General features: G+C 43.8%; 1 protein-coding gene across 1 annotated transcript in view; it reads right to left on the reverse strand.

Annotated features, from left to right (window-relative positions):
* Window positions 1-13,421: 13,421 nt before the first annotated feature.
* The window catches only part of TMEM154 (transmembrane protein 154), a 52,045-nt gene continuing 46,662 nt past the window's right edge, over window positions 13,422-18,804 (reverse strand). The window contains exon 7 of the mRNA XM_070386657.1: window positions 13,422-15,984. Coding sequence (XP_070242758.1) covers window positions 15,969-15,984 — 16 coding nt within the window. The 3' untranslated portion in view covers window positions 13,422-15,968. The remainder of the gene's footprint in view (window positions 15,985-18,804) is intronic.

Below are 18,804 nucleotides of genomic sequence, written 5' to 3' on the forward strand. Positions count from 1 at the left end.
TCATTTATTTTTTATATGTTCCTCTTTAGCCCTGCTCTCATTTCTCCCCTCTGTGCGGAGTCTGGCTCCCAGGACTCCAGGTAGAGGAGGAAGTATAGATCTGCATTTTAATGAGGCTGGTGAGCGGGCTGCTTTGCGCCACAGCAGTGAAAAACGACGAGGAAAAAAAATTAGGAAAGCTAATCCGTGGTAGAAACTGGGTTCAGAAGTGCCAGTCAGCTGGTTATTTCCTGAGTCTTCACCCTGTGCATCTTTGTAGATGTTTCAAATCCAGCCAGTGACTCATCATTACAGAGGCTCTCTCCCAGCCACTCACCTCCTGTGGGAGGAAACTTTACATGCAGGAGGCGTTTTATCTTTTTCATCTAATCACCCAAAGACTAAGAAGAGCCTACTTAGGGGGAAAAAAAAGTACAACCCTCAAAAGAAAATGAACTAGACCTTCACTCTGAAGGTGACTGAGCCGAGTGGAGAGGGTTGGAGAGGGGCTTGCACCAGCTTTTCTTGCAATTATGTGTTAATATCAGGACCCCGAAGAGTCTGATCCTCGAGGCTGTGTTGCTCCTGTATTTTCTCTAGGCACCAGACTCTGCTTGCCCCAGATTTCTGAATGTTTGCTGCCAAGGAGGGTACGAGGCTGCCCTCTGTTATCCTCCCGAGCACGGACTCCTCTTTGATTGGTCCTCCCTCTGCGAAGTCCTCCTGCAGAACAGAAATGAGATGGGGAAAAGAGATGAGGATGAGCAAGCTGAGAAAGGGAGCTCTTGGGGTCACGAGCTACAGCGAGGGAGAGCTGAGACTCCTCAGAACAGGGGCAGAGCCAAGTGGAGAACTTCAGCTGCAAGGCCGGACTGCCCTACCTGGAATCCCGGGTCTTCCATTTCGTAGCCATGACCCTCCATCTCTGGAAAATGACCACAGTCATAATTCCTCTTGCAGGGGGTTGCTGAAAGGCTTACATGAGTTAGTGCAGGTAGATTACTTAGAATTTTCCCTGGCATAAAGTGAGTTCTAGCCACTGTTGTTATTTCCAAGCTTGTTCTAAGCAGTTCCTGATTTAAATGCCCCAAAGTGCCTGGTGGTACCTATCACCCTAGATCAGCAATGAGAAGACCTCGTTAAGGGAAATTAGGTCTCTCCCACTGCCTCTCCGGAGAAGGCATTGGAAACCCACTCCAGTACTCTTGCCTGGAAAATCCCATGGATGGAGGAGCCTGGTAGGCTGCAGTCCATGGGGTTGTGAAGAGTCAGACACAACTTCACATTCACTTTCACTTTTCACTTTCATGCATTGGAGAAGGCAATGGCAACCCACTCCAGAGTTCTTGCCTGGAGAATCCCAGGGACGGGGGAGCCTGGTGGGCTGCTGTCTATGGGGTCGCACAGAGTCAGATATGACTGAAGCGACTTAGCAGCAGCAGCAGCAGCTGCTGCCTCTCAGATCCTTGATGAAGGGAGCTGGTCTTTGAAGGTGGTTGCTCCTGGGTGCCAAGGGACTCATGCCTGTGTTTTCCTCCTGGTGAAACACTGAAGACACCTCCTCTCCCTGGACTCAGTTGGTCATGCCTCACTTGTGCTATTATCTCCTCAAGTCTTGGGGGAATCGCTTGGCACTGTGAGGGGCTGCTAAAAATGTCCAGTATGTCAAAGCAGACCCCATTGTCGGAGCAGTGTGGGAACAGTAGGTAATGTAAGAGGCCCCCTCTGATGAAGCCCCCCCAGTGCGTGGCGGGGAGGGGAGCATTCAGCCCGGGACCACGCCGCCTGCACTGCAGAGCTCCTTTTCAGGGATGATGGGGGCCTCTCTTATTCCCTTTCATTTTTCTTCCTCCGTCTTCTCTTCCTTCTTTGAGAATTTATTTGAAATATGCTTTTGAGGAAGACCCAGCACACTGAAGTGCTGGATCTCAGTAAGAGGTTACAGTGGATTCCGCAGCATGGCCCTCAGACTAACCCCTGGAAAATAATCTGGGATGCTTATTAAAACCCCTGATTCCTGGGCCCAAACCCCCTCAGGGATGAAGACTCTGGACTTGGAATTTTTAAGCAGCTGCTCAGATGCTTTTTGCGCACTGTTTAGTGAGAGAAATGCTGACTTGGAAATGGTTGAATCTAGGGTCTTGAGATTGCAGATGGGGACACTGAGGCCAGGGAAGTGAAGCGGCTGTCCCAGAGTCATCCAGCTAGTTAGTGGTAGATGCAGAAGTGGTAGGAGAGGAAACTCGGGCTGTTCTCACCACAGAGAGGGCTTCGGGCTCTCTGGATGCGAAGCCTCCCCAGACAAGCTAACACCAGAGTTCTGCTTCCGCTCCAGCTGGCACACAGTCCTGGCTACAGCCACAGGAGACTTATTGCCATATTTTATAACAGATATAAATTCTGTGTTTCCAAATAAAACTCCAATCCGGTATATGCTCAATGAAAACAAATTAATGTTAATGAGGATCTCACTTAACAGTGTTTCTGGGTGTTGCATGTTTCACCTGGTAATTTAATGCTATTTTACCTGGAGTGTTGATATTGAATTGATGAAGTGTTTGTTTGTTTTTTTCTTAACATAGAAAAGACAAGACCACAAATATAACTATTTCCCAGCATTTTAAGTTTGATAAGAATTACTAATGATAACACTAAACGGTGTTAAGCGGCAAACAGATCAAGACAGAGTTGAGAAATGTCAGCAATGAAGGGGGATGGTGAGGAAGACACAGCTACAGTACAGGTGTCTGCATCTTACCTCCAAGTCACGACGTCTGAGAGGCATTTGTCATCATACTGGAAATAATTCAAGGCCAGAGTCTGTGACTGGTGTCTTCTTTATACTGGCCCACAATCCTGAGCTCAGCCCCATGGAAACACTCAAAATATATTGCCCGATGAGTGGGAGAGGAGGTTGAGGTGAAGATGAAATAGTGGGAGAGGAGATAATGTGAAGGCGAAAACAGGAAAATTAAATCAAGGTGTGGAGGCAGCTTTTATAGGACTGGTGTGTTTGGAAGGGGATCAGTGTCACAAGGGGCGTGGCCGGGTTTGGCAGGCAGGCTGCAGTGGACCCAAAGGCGCACAGACGGCGGGGGACAGACATGGAGAACCGGAAGGATGGAGTGGGGAGCTGGGGCACACAAGACGCTCCCTACCCAGCTTTACACTTGAGATGTCTCAGATGGACAGCGAACCATCCAACTAATTTCACTCATTCGTGAGGAGCTACCCATCCAGCTTTACAGTGAAATCATCTCAGAGGGCTGGCTGGCTGTTCTCATTTCATTCATTCATGTTTTATTTGTTCACCAATTCATTCCATGATTCCAAAAAGATTTATTGCTTTCTAATGATAACAATAGTAATGACTACCAATTATGGGGTGCCTGCGTGTGCCATTCTGCCTTCACACAGCAGAGGGTCTGAGGCTCAGAGAAGGTCACACAGCTGAGATGCAGATCCACCAGGTCTCCCTTGAGTGACTGTGAAATTGTGTAAAGTGAGCCCTTATTCGGGTGGGTTCAGATGGAGCTGCCACAAACTCCCTGTCTAATGTTCCCTGACTTCCTCCAGGAACTCTGGTTCTGCCCAGCCCTGCCTTCCACTTGCTGTGTGATGTTGGCTAAGTCTCCTCATCTCTTGGGGTCAAGTCTCTGCAACAGCAATATGCGAGTACTGATCAGGTGATTCCCGAGTTTCCCTGTTGTGCTAACATCCCATACCTCTGTTACTGGAGACTTGTGCCTTTCAGCAGGGGGAGTATTTATGAAACCACATTTCTCTCGACTGTCTCCTCCGGGCTGTGGTACAATCAGCCCTCACTCACCTGAGAACCATTATTATTCTTAGTAAAAGAATCACTGACTTTCTTCAAGGTAGCAATGCACACATCTCAAAGGCTACATCCCCAGCTAAACTTAAAGCAAGAGTCACCTCTTGTCTAAGCTTTGGCCAGTGAGACGGAAGTGGATTGGGCTTTCAGGGGTGTCTGTTTCACCTCCTCCTCCTTCCTTCCTGCTGCCAGAAAGACAGCTTTGATGACTGGAGCTCCAGCAGACATCTGGGGCCAAAGGCAACTTTGAGGATCGAATCCACACACTAAGAACGGTGGCACAGAGAAGAGAGGGAGAAGGCAGGCCCAGGGACCATGCAGCCACCAGAACAGCCTGGGACTTCCTGCCTACAGACTCTTTTAGGGGAGACAAAAAGAAGTCCTTACAAGTTTAAGTCTCTGTCTTTTGGATTTTTTTGCTATTCTTTTGGAGTTACTTGCTGTTCTAAACTAATTCTCACTAATATACCTACAAACTCTTCATCCTTTTCTGTCTTTCCTTAGCTGTATTATTTCCCTTAAGTGTTAAATTTGCTATGTCCTGCTGAACAAATTCATGACCTTCAGGCCCTCCAAATCAATATGTACAATTCTGGGTTCATAAGTGACTCCTGGAAGCCTTTTATCCTGTGCTCCCTTTCATAGCAGATGGCAGCTCCACTTTTTCTGTCTTTAGTGTTCAAAAGCCTGCATTCCTCTTAATCAATTATCAAATCTGGTAGTTTCTCCATTCACTGATCTCATGTTTTGAGGGCATATTATCTCAAGAGATGCTCAGTGCTGGGGTACGAGAGTAAGTCAAACAGATATTTATCTGTTCTTATGATGTGTACAATCAAGGGCAAGCATTTATCTGTTCTCATGGCGCTTATCATCAAAGCAAGCGTTAGTTGACTAATCACACCAACAAGCAAGTGCTACCAAAAAAGAAGTGTGCTGACAACACAGAGCTGGGGCCAGGGAAGGTTTCAACTGAGCTGAAACCTGAAGGATGCATGGGACCTAATGTGACAATGAGCAGGGAAGGGGATGGGGCCCCGGGGAAGAAAGAGCAGCCTCTAGTCCATGAGTGGAAAGAAGGCTGTTGGCTGAGGCACTAGAAACCTCAAGGGACCCAAGAGGCAAGGCAGGAAGCAGGCACGACGAGGACTTAGAGCCTCATTCTCACAGGAAGCCATCCACAGGGTTTTAAAGGCAAAGAAAGGGAGGACACTGACCTGGCCATGCTGGTGGTGTCCTTCCTAGATCTTCTCTTAATTCCTTCTGCTGCAACACATGCTCCCTAGTACCTGCTTCTCTTTCTGAACTTTTTAAAACTGACTCAGCCTATTTATTAAATTTAAGTATTTATTAAACACCCATTATATCTAAGTTGTTACATACTCCTAAGATTGCCTATATGATAATGTATGGGATATAATACACTGAAGATGCAAAATGTGCTTTTAAACAAAAATGAAAAATAATCTGATAAGTCAACATGAAGATTTTACTAGGACATTTAAATAATTATGAAGTTAGTATAGATATTACTGCCTGATAGGTAAAATTGTGTGGTGTTAATTTGGCAAGTTAGTAGTCATACATTCAAAGTCATAGTTTGCTATATGTTGATTAAAATGTTACAGTACAGATGTAATCTTGGCACTGCTCTGCAAACGTATCATATGGAAATGTATCATATGGAATGTATCATATGGAAATTCACTGTCTCATGTGTAAACGGTATTCAATGGACATTTAATGTATCCAAAAACTTATTATACACTTTCATAATCTACTGCTATTACTTTTTAAATAACTTTCTTTTTAGTTTGGAAAAAACTTCAACTTTCAGAAAAGTTGCAAAGATACTATAAAGAGCTTCCACATGAGGAAATGATGCATGACCATGATACATTTGTCAAACCAAGAAATTCTCATTGACTGCAATGACGTGTTCTTGAATGACCATCTGTCAAAACCTTCTGTCCTTCAAGATTCTGCTCTGAGTGAGTTGAGGTGTTTCCTGCTCTGCCATCCCCAAACCATCTTTGCTCCTGTGTCCCTGAGCCCTCATCCGCTGCTCCTCACCAGAAACACGTCACTTTCCGCCTTTGGGCACAAGCCTTATCTCCTGAAACAGCTTGATGGGAGGATTCTGACTTCTGTTCTGCACCTAATAGGTCACACTGTGCCCCACTTAGAGCAAGGAGCTCAGTGAACGTCAGCTGAAGGAACAGATGAATGAAACTCAAGGAAGTGGGCAAATAGCAGCCAGCGTCACACTTGCAAAATTCCTATGAAGTCAATAAAAACGGTACATCTACAGGGTGACCATGGTGACATACAGGCTAATTTTGGAGATGGATGACCTGGGTTCAAATCCCAGCTCTACCATATACCACCTGTGTGACCACGAGCAAGTTATCTCCTCTTTCTGTGCCGTCTGTAAAATGGGGGTAATAACATACCTGCCTGAGCAGGTGAGGGAGTTAACTCCCATGTACGCTTAGAAAAGTACCTGTTACAGAGGAAATGCTCAGTAAAAGTCTTCATCATCACCCTGTCATGCTGACTTAGAATGAAACGCCCTTCATGAGACCTGCCTTCTGTGACCCAGTGACCTACAAAAGGGTGCCTGGGGCAGGAGCCCTGGGCAGCACAATTTCGTACAAGCTATTCAGCTGGGGAGCCTCCCAGCAATTCTGTGACCTGACAAAATGAACCTAGCAGGTCTCTCATCTTGCTTCATAGACTTCTGGTTTGTGTTGTTTCAGCCTCCTCCTTAAGGACAGAGACCATAAGTGTACCAGCCAGCAATATACAATTCTTAACACTCAACAGCAGGCATTCACCATTCAGAGCACTCATATGGATCAACTAGTGCGGTCTTCTCAAAGTCTCATGAAGCGACAGAGCGCAGGGACGCTAAGTGGCCTGCCCAGAGGCACACGGCCAGCGTTCCAACCCAGGCAGTTGGCTCCAGCGGCTCTGGGCCTCATCTTGCCGCTCTACCTACCCTCTCATAATAGACACTCAATACATGTTTGCTGAATAAATGAATCCCAGTGGCATCTTCAGGGAAGACTTCCAATATTTCCTCTGTCCAAAATTTCTGACTGGCTTCCCCTCTCACTGACCCTTCTAAACTCTCCAACAGGAGCTGGTAAGTATGCCTGCCCTTTTAAGGAGAACTCGCTCCTGCTGGCTGTCTCTAGGGAGTCACCCCATGAACATCCCACCGAGGTGCACCCCAGCCCTCTTCTCACTTCTTTCTTAGAAAGCAGATTTTAACTGGACTTTATTTTCAGTAGCTTTTTCCTCTGTCAAAGCTGCGTGTATTCACTGTGGAAAATTGGACAGTGACAAAAGGACATGAGAAAGAGAATTTTAAATGCAAAATAGTTTTGCTCTTTATGCAAAAATCTTCCTTAATGTTAAATGATCCTTAGGGCAAGAAAATGAAAAGAACCTGAGTAATTAGATATTATGCATTATGGGGAGCGAAGATATTTCCTGTTCTGTCTTATTCTCATTTAGTTTATCAGGGTCCTGACAACATCTTTAACCCTCTCTGATCCTGTCATAAACAGTGACTTCATCCACAACAGATTTCCAGATTTCCTGCTTCTCTCATTGTCTCTGAAGAGAAAGGGGTAAAATAAACTGCCTGCATTACATGTAGAAAAATCTATATATTCTGCTTATGGAGCAAAGCTTTGAGGGCCTCTTACTTTTTATGTTTGTATGTTTTTCAGTATCCTTTCTCCTACCTAGAAAAGAAATAGTCCTGGTCACGTACACCTAAATATATTGTCAGCTTTACAACTAAGTTTCAAAAGACATACTGCAAGAACATCAACCTGAAATTAGGATTTTTCTATATTTTGGTTCTTAATATTTCTGCCTTGATTACTGAAAACTTACCCATTCTGTTCTTTAAAAAACAAAACCTTATATTATAAAGGCAATGGATATTTGCTGCAAAACATTTAGAAAATATTTTAAAATGCCCAAAGAACGTGAAAAGCATCAGTAAATCCCATCCTGAGAACCTGGATGGTTCTGGAGCTCTCACTCTGCATGGGTAAGTGGATCAGGAAAGAGGAACACAACAGTGGTGAATAACCGCGTCCTTGGCTGGGCTGGAATGCCCCGGTCTGGTCACAGAACTCGGATTCCCCTTGGAAACTGCCTCCCCCCACATCCTCTTTTCCCCAACCAACCAAGTCACTAGTCAACCACCCCCCTACTCATCCACTCATTCAACCAACCAACCGGTACATGCACACATGCACACACTCCAGGCCCCGTAAGAGAAAAATTGTCCATCCCAGTCAGTTCCAACTCCCATTTTCACAGGGTTAGACATAAAACTCCAGCGGTCCAGTCTAATTCCTTCTAGAGGACTTTTCTTAATCAGATGCAAGGAAAGAGACTCCCTTCTACTCTGATGGTAAAAATGGAAGGATGAGCCCTGGAGCCACTAGCTGTGGAGAAAGTTGGCCTCAGAATGAAGCAAAGTCAGGAAACTAGAAGCCTGGATGTGCTGGAGCCCCCTGCTGGTGTGCCTCATCGCAGCAACACCGGCCTGTCTTCCTGCCTTTCCCCAGTTTGGATCTGGAGTCCCTCTGCTTCTTGCTCTGAGTGGGACTTCTTACTGGAACCAAGAGTCTCACTTAAACAAACACACCAGCATTTAAGGAAACTAGGAAAAGTATCTTTCTTTCTTTCCAGGAGAAGCATCTTCATTTATTTCTGGGCCCTACCCTGTCCCCTCCTCAGGTCACCACTCTTGATCTGGGCAGAGACGCAGGTGACCTGCCGCCTCCCCCAGCTGGCCCGTCAGCTCTGACAGAAGTCAGGGGACGCGCCCCGCGCGGCGAGAACACGAGCCCTCTTCCAGGGTCCGCTGTGGATGCTGTCTCCCTGGAACCGGAGTTCCCAGCTCAGCAGGCAGGATGGGCAGCTCTGACGAAGGGAGTGCTCCCCGCGTGAGGCCAGGCCGGCCACTGCTCCGCACTTCCGGGGTCAGCAGAGGCAGCTGCGGGGTCACCGTGGGCTCACCCGGACCCTTCGCCTCACCCCACCCCTTCCGGCCCACTTCCGACGGCGGCCTATCTGTGTCCCAGACTGTGACTACTCTCCTGCCCTTCTGTTGTCTGGGTTGTTTTGGTTTTCTCTCTTGCCCTTTTGATCCTCACCACTATTCTTGGTTTCTCCTCTTTAACCAGAGAACTCCCGAAGAACTCCCTCACATTTCCCCCCGCCGCCTTCCTCAGCCCACTGAGTTCTCCTTGCTCATTTCAGCCCTGCTCAGAACACAAATCTTGACATAAGTCTGTGTGATTGCTTCCTCAGGGATACCTATCCCAGATCGCTGAGGTGGAAGCTGGGCAGTATAAGCACACAGGAAGGATGGAGGGCCATCTGGGATGGAGCAGAGTCAGGTACACTTGTACCTGGTGAAAAGTTACCAGTCACCACTTGGAACAAGATGGGGACATTTCTGAACAGATCCACAGAGTTTCAAAACAAACAGCTAAGCTGGCTTCACCGACATTCAGTGCTGGCTGGAGAAGAAACAATTCATATTTTGCGCTTGTATCATCACCTTAAATAAAGTATTTACTCTTTTGTTAATAAAACTTATATTTCTTTTCTCCATGAAACCCCCTGCCCAGAGGGCCAAGAAGAGAATCCCAGAGCTGAGGCACCTGTGTATCAGAGAGGAATTAAGTCCAGCCTCTAATTCTACAGATGAATAAAATTATTTTTGACAAGATCTTTTTTTTTCCTTCATACATAAGAGTCAAGCTGGTATGTTCTCTCTTAACATCCTTTCCCTAACTCTGTGAAACTGTGTGCTCTTTGGGGCCAAGTCATTTCCAGGCTGATCTGTCCCACCACTTCAGCTGCTCAGTCATTTTGGTTAAAGCAGGTTGGAAATTCACATGCCAGCCAACTTTAGAGGCTGAGGCAATGGCACCCCACTCCAGTACTCTTGCCTGGAAAATCCCATGGACGGAGGAGCCTGGTTGGCTGCAGTCCATGGGGTCGCTACGAGTCAGACACGACTGAGAGACTTCACTTTCACTTTTCACTTTCATGCATTGGAGAAGGAAATGGCAACCCACTCCAGTGTTCTTGCCTGGTGAATCCCAGGGACAGGGGAGCCTGGTGGGCTGCCGTCTCTGGGGTCGCACAGAGTCGGACACGACTGAAGAGACTTAGCAGCAATGTCATAACTGACCATGTCTTACTTTGGGTGAGACCATGAGGAGCAACCTTTGCTCAGCATTTGTCAACGTACTGACTAGTTTTTGTGACCTGCAAGAATGCACCCTCATTCAAGGAAGTCTTCATGTTATCTACATATTATGAACCTGCCAGTCAGCCCCGCTCTGTCACAATTAGAATTAAAGGGATGAAGAAAAGTGAGCAATCAGGAAAAACAGACGGTTTTATCTCTAGAATTTCTCCATTTTTACTAAAAATACTCTATTAAAAATTACATTCCCATAGATAAACTTTCAATTTAAAAATATTTTGTCAGAAAGAAAAAGACAAAAGTGTGTGATAATACCTTTTAGATACTCAGAGAATCCAGTTAATTTTTAGTCTAGACAATTTCAGGTAAAATGGGTTCAAGACTATAAGAACTTTTTGAATTGATATGGCTTCCTTTATTTTAAGAGGTATACGGAGGAAAAGAATATGATTATGAAAGTAAGAATCCTTTTTAATAGTCATAGAAGTTAAAAGGATTTTCCTTTAGAAAGAGGCATAATTCACCTCTTTACACTTAGTCATCAACATTTTAGTAAATATCTCATTGTAAATAAATGTTTATTCTAAATATTGGTATACATTAATTATATAGAAATTAAAATAGAAAATAGTCTTTCCTTCTATCTTGTTGTGCTTTTCAATTAAATTTAGAAATACTTCTCAGTATATCACTGCTAAATGAGCAATTTGGATTATACACACGTATGTACTTATTTTTATCAAAAACTATGCAGCTGAGGGTAGAATAACCTATACATACATATTTAACTATGTATACCTGATGTTTGTAAAGCCATAATGAAAAAATATTATAAAATATCATTCTCAGCATGCAAAGTGGGATAAAAAGCCTGAAACCCTCAATCAGTTGTAACACCTTGATAGCTTTGCAAATCAGTTCTGTTCAGTAGTAATGGGTCCATTTCTTATATGAGGCTTACAAGGTAGAACTTACATATTGCTGGGACAAATGCCAACTGATAAATATGGTATATGATGATCTTATTGACCTCTTGAAAAAATACTTTACACGGCTTGTGAGAGCATCCAACAGAATTTTTTTTACATTAATCTCATTTTTAATTTTAAAAGCAGGATACACATATATTAATTATTCCTGCTGCTGCTGCTAAGTCTCATCAGTCATATCTGACTCTGTTCGACCCTATAGACTGCAGCCCACCAGACTCCCCCGTCCCTGGGATTCTCCAGGCAAGAACACTGGAGTGGGTTGCCATTTCCTTCCCCAATGCATGAAAGTGAAAAGTGAGAGCTAAGTTGATTCAGTCACGTCCGACCCTTATCCACACCATGGACTGCAGCCTACCAGGCTCCTCTGTCCATGGGATTTTCCAGGCAAGAGTACTGGAGTGGGTTGCCATTGCCTTCTCCGTAATTATTGCTAGTCTATCAGATTGTTTTTTAACTTGTTGAATCACTACCATTCCTGCTCTTCCTGAAAACTGACACTTATTAAACAAGCAATTTTCCCACGTTCCTTAGTTATTTGTAATTTCAGGGATTTCACCTAAGTCAGAGGAATACAGAGATCAATCTCTACTGGTCTTTACACTGGAAAAGACAGCACTTACTGTTTGCAGTATCTAGAGACTATTAACTGAGTCCATGCAGACCAAAGAAGTAAAAAATGTAAATAGGCTTTTTGTTGAAAAAGTCCAATTATTTACCTATAACTTGGCTTCCCACGTGGCTCAGCAGGTAAAGGATCTGCCTGCGATGCAGGAAACACAGGAGACATGGGTTTGATCCCTGGGTCAGGAAGATCCTCTGGAGTAGGAAAGGGCAATCCACTCCAGTATTTTTGCCTGGAGAATCCCATGGACAGAGGAGCCTGGTGGGCCACAGTCCATGAGGTTGCAAAGAGTTGGACACGACTGAAGCAACTTAGCATGCAGACAACAAAGGCCAGTGATAATGATGTGATGGGAACGAAGGAGGATGATTAACTGAGCCTTCTCCACCTGGAGTCCAATTGGGCAAGGGGCCCCATCCGCCTTTGCTTGTCATAAATAGTTCAACATGTATTTCTAATCTTGTAGAACAATGAGTTAAAGCCTTCATGTGACTGTTAACACTTTAAGAATTTAACTTCTTAAAATATAATTTCAAAAAGGGCTTACTATTGAGTTGATTAAAAAGGTTTATTTTATATACTTGTATGTATTGCTATCTCATGAACATGATATATTATTTAGAAAAGGACAAAAACCAAAACAAACCAGAAACCTCCCACCAGATATTTAAAAATAACCACCCCCAAAAGGACTAAGAGGAAAGGAAAATTAAGGTGTCAGACAAGACAGTGTCAAGACAGTGTCAAAGAGCTATTCAAAAAATAAATCATTCAGGCAATTGGTTGGTAGGGTTATGTAATTATTAACAACCAATTTGATTACTTCCATGCCACATTAATATACCATGATCTTCTGGTTATCATAAGATAGAAGAAAGCTGAGCACCGAAGAATTGATGCTTTTGAACTGTGGTGTTGGAGAAGACTCTCGAGAGTCCCTTGGACTGCAAGGAGATCCAACCAGTCCATTCTAAAGGAGATCAGCCCTGGGTGTTCTTTGGAAGGAATGATGCTAAAGCTGAAACTCCAGTACTTTGGCCACCTCATGCAAAGAGTTGACTGATTGGAAAAGACTCTGATGCTGGGAGGGATTGGGGGTGGAGGAAAAGGGGACGACGGAGGATGAGATGGCTAGATGGCATCACCGACTCGATGGATGTGAGTTTGAGTGAACTCTGGGAGTTGGTGACGGACAGGGAGGCCTGGTGTGCTGCGATTCATGGGGTCGCAAAGAGTCGGACACGACTGAGTGACTGAACTGACTGAAGATAGAAGAAATATAGTCTATGAAGCTACTCTGGATTGCTTATTGTAGATCTAAATGGAAAACCCAGATTTCATCCTGAGTGTGAAAAAGCAGCATGTGTAAATGTACTTCAGTAGAAAGGTCAGTGTTTTCCTCACAGTGAGGATTTTAGCCATCTTCCCAGTGTGAAGCTACATCTTCTCACTCTACTATATTCAGAATTTGTACAATTCTGATAGAGTTGAAACTAATGTGTGCACTTTATGTTTACTCAACATAAGGGCTTTCTTCCAGAGATGGTGAAAACTGAGAGTTTAAACAATGAAAACAAACAATGAGACAGATGTATTTTTTAAAGTGCCCCTCTACATTGTCAGAGCTGGGAGGGTGATGAGAGGGGCCCATCACCTCTTGGACATCAAGACTGACGTGAGCTGTGTGCTCAGTGTGTGGATAACAATGACCTTCCCAGAGAAAGGAGTCACGCCACCGAGTTTAGACTGAGGTTTTCATACGTTTATTACCACAAGTTTCCTGAGGAGTTCAACTAGGCAATGTTGTTAACCTAACTTGCTTAACATGTTCAAAACTGCAATAACATGTAAACATCTTGAAAATATTCTAAAGCCACATTATGCTCTAATTGGCTACCTAATTAGGGCAAATTATTAAGATTTTTACTAACAATAATCTAAAACATAAAAATTTAGTTTGGGTTAAAAAACAGTTCTCAGAAGGACCATAACCTATGCCTTTTGATTGGATAGTAAATAAAATATACAGAGCACTAGAAGCGACCCTTGGCTGTTCTGACCCATACTAACATATCTTGCCAGAATAAACTATATTTTTTAAAGTGCTTTGCACATTGTGCAATTAGAGGGGTTAGTACATTTTTCAGATATAAATTCAATGATATATTGCTGAAGCTGGCTTCTTCTGGAATTTGAAGTAATTTCACATATTGAATAAGAATATTTTTACCATATTATGAAATACTGCTTCATCAAGTGAGATTCCAAGAACCCCTGTCCTTCTCTGAACTGCCAACATCCATTATTTGATAGGGTTGGGTGATGTTTGCCTACCTAAGCGTTCAGCAAAAATCTTACACAGCTAGCTAGAGAAGAGACTCTTCAGAGAGTCAACATGTTGATTAGAAACAAAGAAATGAAACAGGCTGAAATGACGATTTGGTAAAATGGCAATTCTGGCATAAATATCCGAGAGTCACTGTGGACCACAAGTTGAATACGAATATGCAAAACAGGGGGCTTCCCTGGCAGTCCAGTGGTTAAGACTTTGCCTTCCAACGCAGGGGTTGCGGGTTTGATCCCTGGTTGGGAACTAAGATTTCACATGCCTCTTGGCCAACCATGCCCCCCAGCCGAAAGCATAAAACAGAAGCAATATTGTAACAAATTCACTAAAGACTTTGAAAAATGGTTCACATCAGAAAAAGACTTTAGAAAATATGCAAAACAAAAATGCCGTATTCGGATGTGCTAAAAAGAATACAACAGACATATCTGTTGTGGTTCTGTACCATGAAGACTGTTTTTTTGCCAAAGCTCTGCACAGTCCCAGGATGGCGTAAGAGCAGTGGTTAAACACAGCCAGATAGTTCTATTTTTCAGTGGAGCAGAAAGATCTCCGTAGCCTGGAATTCTGCCTTTAAAATTGTGGGCACAGTTCAGAAGGTAAGGGATTCTGAATGTGTCATGCATTACGGCGGCCTTTCAAACACAAGACCCCAAATTCAGCAGCAAATGTTTGGTGACCCTCAACCACCCCACGCCACCCCCGCCTCAGTTTATGGGTGGGGAGTAAAAGACCGTTTTCATTCTTTGTTTCTTTCCTGGAATAAAATATTGGGTGCTGTGGAAGAGCTGAGGAGTCCTAATTTGCTCGATTGCTTTAAAGGTCAGAAGTGGAAAATTAAGGATTAAATGGAGATTGATTTTACGTGAGTGGGAGTGATAAATAGGCCCCTCTGATTTTGCGCCGTCACTTCTAGCAGGAGGATATCAACAAGTATCACGTAGAATGTCATCTCTGATGGACGGGTGTTGGCCTCCTGGGGAGTGGCGTTGAGCACACCAGACCTGTCCTGGGCGCAGGAGAGGTCCTGAGTGCGAGGAGAGGTCCCCGCCACCCACACAGAGAGAGCCTAATGCCGTTCTGTTTGTTCCAGATGACCTTAAAGATCTCCGGGACACAGAAGGTGACGGAAGAGGCCCAGCTGCTCCCATCTACCCACACACCACACGCCAGGGAGGTGTGGCGAGGACAAGGAAGAGCCATGGGGAAGTGGAAACAAGTAGCTGATTTTAGCTGAGAAGGAAAACAGTCGCTCTTTCATGGAAAATTCCCATTTCTCTGTCACCTGGCCAACTTACAGTCCACACGTCACCAAACAGCATCCCTTTGACTGTGTATCTCACGCTGCGTCTCACGGCAGGCAGGAACAAGCTTACCACCCCCCTGGGATGGCGTACACATTGAAACACTTGCTTTGTTTGCTGTCTTTTCCATGACATAACTCACCTTGAGCAAAGTTCCTGCTGAACGTGACTGACCTATCAGAAGACTTGACTAATCAAAAGAAATTATCCAGCTATTTAGGTCATAAAGTGACCCAGAAGGAAACCAGAGATAAGAGTTTCCAATTTTGTACTCAAGGAATAAAGCAGAAAGGTAACAGGGACTCAGCATAGCCAGAGTGGTAGTCCAGTCCCTAGAGGTCGGCTGAGCAGAGGGAACACCCCGTGATGAGCGCTGACTGCACCTCGTGGCTCCCCCACCCTCAGCGATGGATGGCATCCAGGCCTTTGCCCAGCACTTCTCAATCAAGCATTCTTCCAAGTAAAGGTGATGCATTGGGCGACGGAAGAGTGGGCGTTGGAAGCAACAGCAAAAGGTTCTTGTGTTTACATTGATTTGAAGTTAATTAAATTCGGATCCTCTTCATCCTCTGTTGGCAGGCCCAGCGGGCTTCCTCCGGGGCTGCTTCTCTTGGAAAGCATTAGCACCATTCAGTTTCAGGATTCATTGTCACTGTGAAAAAGAGAACAACAGTATATTTCCAAGAAGTTCCTGAGAGCTGGTCACTCAGCTATGGAGGTGACTCAAGAGAGTATAGACAGTCAGGGAGCCAATGGTGTCCAGATTACAATTTCCCAAACAAAGGTCGGTTTGGATTTTATATTTGAACCCTGAGGAGGAAATCTAGAAAAGCCAAGACATAATCCCTAGCTCTTGCAGTAATATCCCTCCCCAGGGCTGACACAGAGAGAACCAGATGGAGCTGGGGTTCCCCCTTTAATTAAATCTAATCCCATTTCTATGAATAGATGCCAAACTGCCTTTTTCTTCCTTTAGAAAAAAAATTTCCATGTGTTATTTTCTCTCAGAGCTTGTGGTCCTGGCATGGTTTCAAAAGCCCGTTTTGCTCACATCCACAGAGGATCTGGAGGGGCCTTCTCCGTGCCATTTAGAATTCAATCACCAGGCGTCTTGGGTGTGAGCAGGCGTAAGCGATGGACGTGGTATCTGCACATGGCCGTACCGGCAGGCGCATTTCTGCCTGTGATTCTAATGTGGCTACCTTGGCCACATGTCTGGCTCTGCGGCTCTTTCCCAGTGAGACCATGCTTCCACCCAAGTCTCCTGGAAAGCAGACCATTCGACCTCCTCACCCCTTCTTTTTCTAACTTTTGTGTCCCTTCAACCAAATCCTAGCATGTCTCTACTTGAAGTGACCTGTGTCTGCACAGTGACCGTCAGGAGCCGGTGGCGCCTTTGTTCAGAGGTGTGGGAGGCTGCGAACGATCGGGCTCCCCAGGCTCCCACCTCAATGCTCACCTGTTCAGTGCTCACCAGGTGCTTCCAAAAGGTCAGTGGAAGGGCCCCATCTAACAAGGGGCAACTTGTTAGATGACAGACAGACAGACAGATGGATACACAGACCTAACCAAGAAAGGGAAGGGAAGACATGTCTACTTGTGTCTGCGTCTGTGTAGTGAAGGCAGGGAAGAAGCTTGTGACCAGGAGGGCTGATCGATGGGAAAGAAGGGGGAAGGTGGACGTGGAGAAAAGGACAACTTCTGTAGAAAGACTTATTTCATGGAAACCCGATTGAAAATGAAGACATTCTTTATCTGAAGAGCAGACGTGACACCCATTTCACAAGTCACCCTGCACACCTCTTAAACTAGGCAAGGAGACCTCATTTCTTGGAAATTGGGTGGTAGCAAGATAATATTTCTAAGATCCAGGAGTTCATCTCTACAGAGCATAAGTCTCTGGATTGCATGTTTTTCTTTTGCGCCTTATCTTGACATTTCAGCTACTCTAAGCAGACCAAAACACAAGGCTGTACAGCAAGGGGCACAATCCCTCTTTGTCCACAAGACTGATCTGTGTCCAGCAGTTACAAGAAAAGTGATTTTTGAAATTAATTATATTGTTATAACTATTACTATAAAACCAATCCATATTCATTGTTGAAAATAGACAATACAAATAAACAATATAAAAGTACTAACAATCTCATTACAGTTAACATTTTGGTGTTTACTTTTCAAAATTCTTTCTGTGATAATGATATACATGCTGCTGCTAAGTCGCTTCAGTTGTGTCCGACTCTGTGCGGCCCCATAGATGGCAGCCCACCAGGCTTCCCTGTCCCTGGGATTCTCCAGGCAAGAACACTGGAGTGGGTTGCCATTTCCTTCTCCAATGCATGAAAGTGAAAAGTGAAAGTGAATCCGCTCAGTCGTGTCCGACTCTTCACAACCCCATGGACTGCAGCCTACCAGGCTCCTCCGTCCATGGGATTTTCTAGGCAAAAGTACTGGAGTGGGGTGCCATTGCCTTCTCCAAATGATATACATACTTTTATACAAAAATGGAATCATATTATGCATATTGAAATATAATCTGCTTTTTTTCACTCTCATTCATCTATAGACCTCTTTCCTGGCTAATAAATATACAATATCTTTTCGTGACTACAGAGCACACTAGATTAAAAAAAAATTAGGCATATTCTTATTGTTAAACATTTAAGCTATTTCCAATTTTCAGTTTTCATTTATTATAAAAATTGCTACATCTTTGCATGCTTCCAGTTGTTAGCCTTGTATAAACATCTAAGAGGAATTTCTAGGTTAAAATGTATGCAGTTTTAAAGCTTAACCAGTTCACTGTCAACCCCCTTCCCTAAAAATTTACCTTCTCCTGACACTTTCCTTTAGGGAAATATCCTTTCCCCAACATTCTCTCTAATATTATTATTTTCAGTTCTGTAAACTTATTAGGTGAAAATAATATAATATTTACCTTAATGTCCTCCTGTGTTACTTTTTTCTGTTACTAGGAAGACTAAAGATTTTTTCAAGGCTCTGTTGGTAATTTTAACTTCTTCTTCTGCCAAATTGCTTATTACCATTCTTTGCTCATATGGGACAATTGCCTTCTTATTGATTTATGTATTAGCAATAGCAGTCATTTTTCTTCATCACACATACTGCACATGCTTTTTCCTAGTTTGTCTTTTTCCTCCTACTTTTATTTATTGTGCTTTTTAAAAATTTTTCAAAAAGTAATCTTTATGATTTTTAAAAAGACTGGCTACAGAAACAAAGAGCATTGAGCATATCTGTTTATCTTAAAGTAATGTCATTCAAAGAGCCGGGAAAGTTTAAGTATGTTAAATTCTGTTTTTGCAATTTTGACATATTCATGTTTTTTTTAATGTAGTTAAGTCTATTCCTTTCTGGTACAGTTTCTGACTTTTCAGCCAGTCCTCACTTTACAATTATAATAATATTTATCTATAATTTTTCTGAAGTTTTCCTTTCTTTTTCACATCTA

The sequence above is a fragment of the Bos mutus genome, chromosome 17 (genome assembly GCF_027580195.1).
Source record: "Bos mutus isolate GX-2022 chromosome 17, NWIPB_WYAK_1.1, whole genome shotgun sequence".
In the NCBI taxonomy this organism is placed as follows: domain Eukaryota; kingdom Metazoa; phylum Chordata; class Mammalia; order Artiodactyla; family Bovidae; genus Bos; species Bos mutus.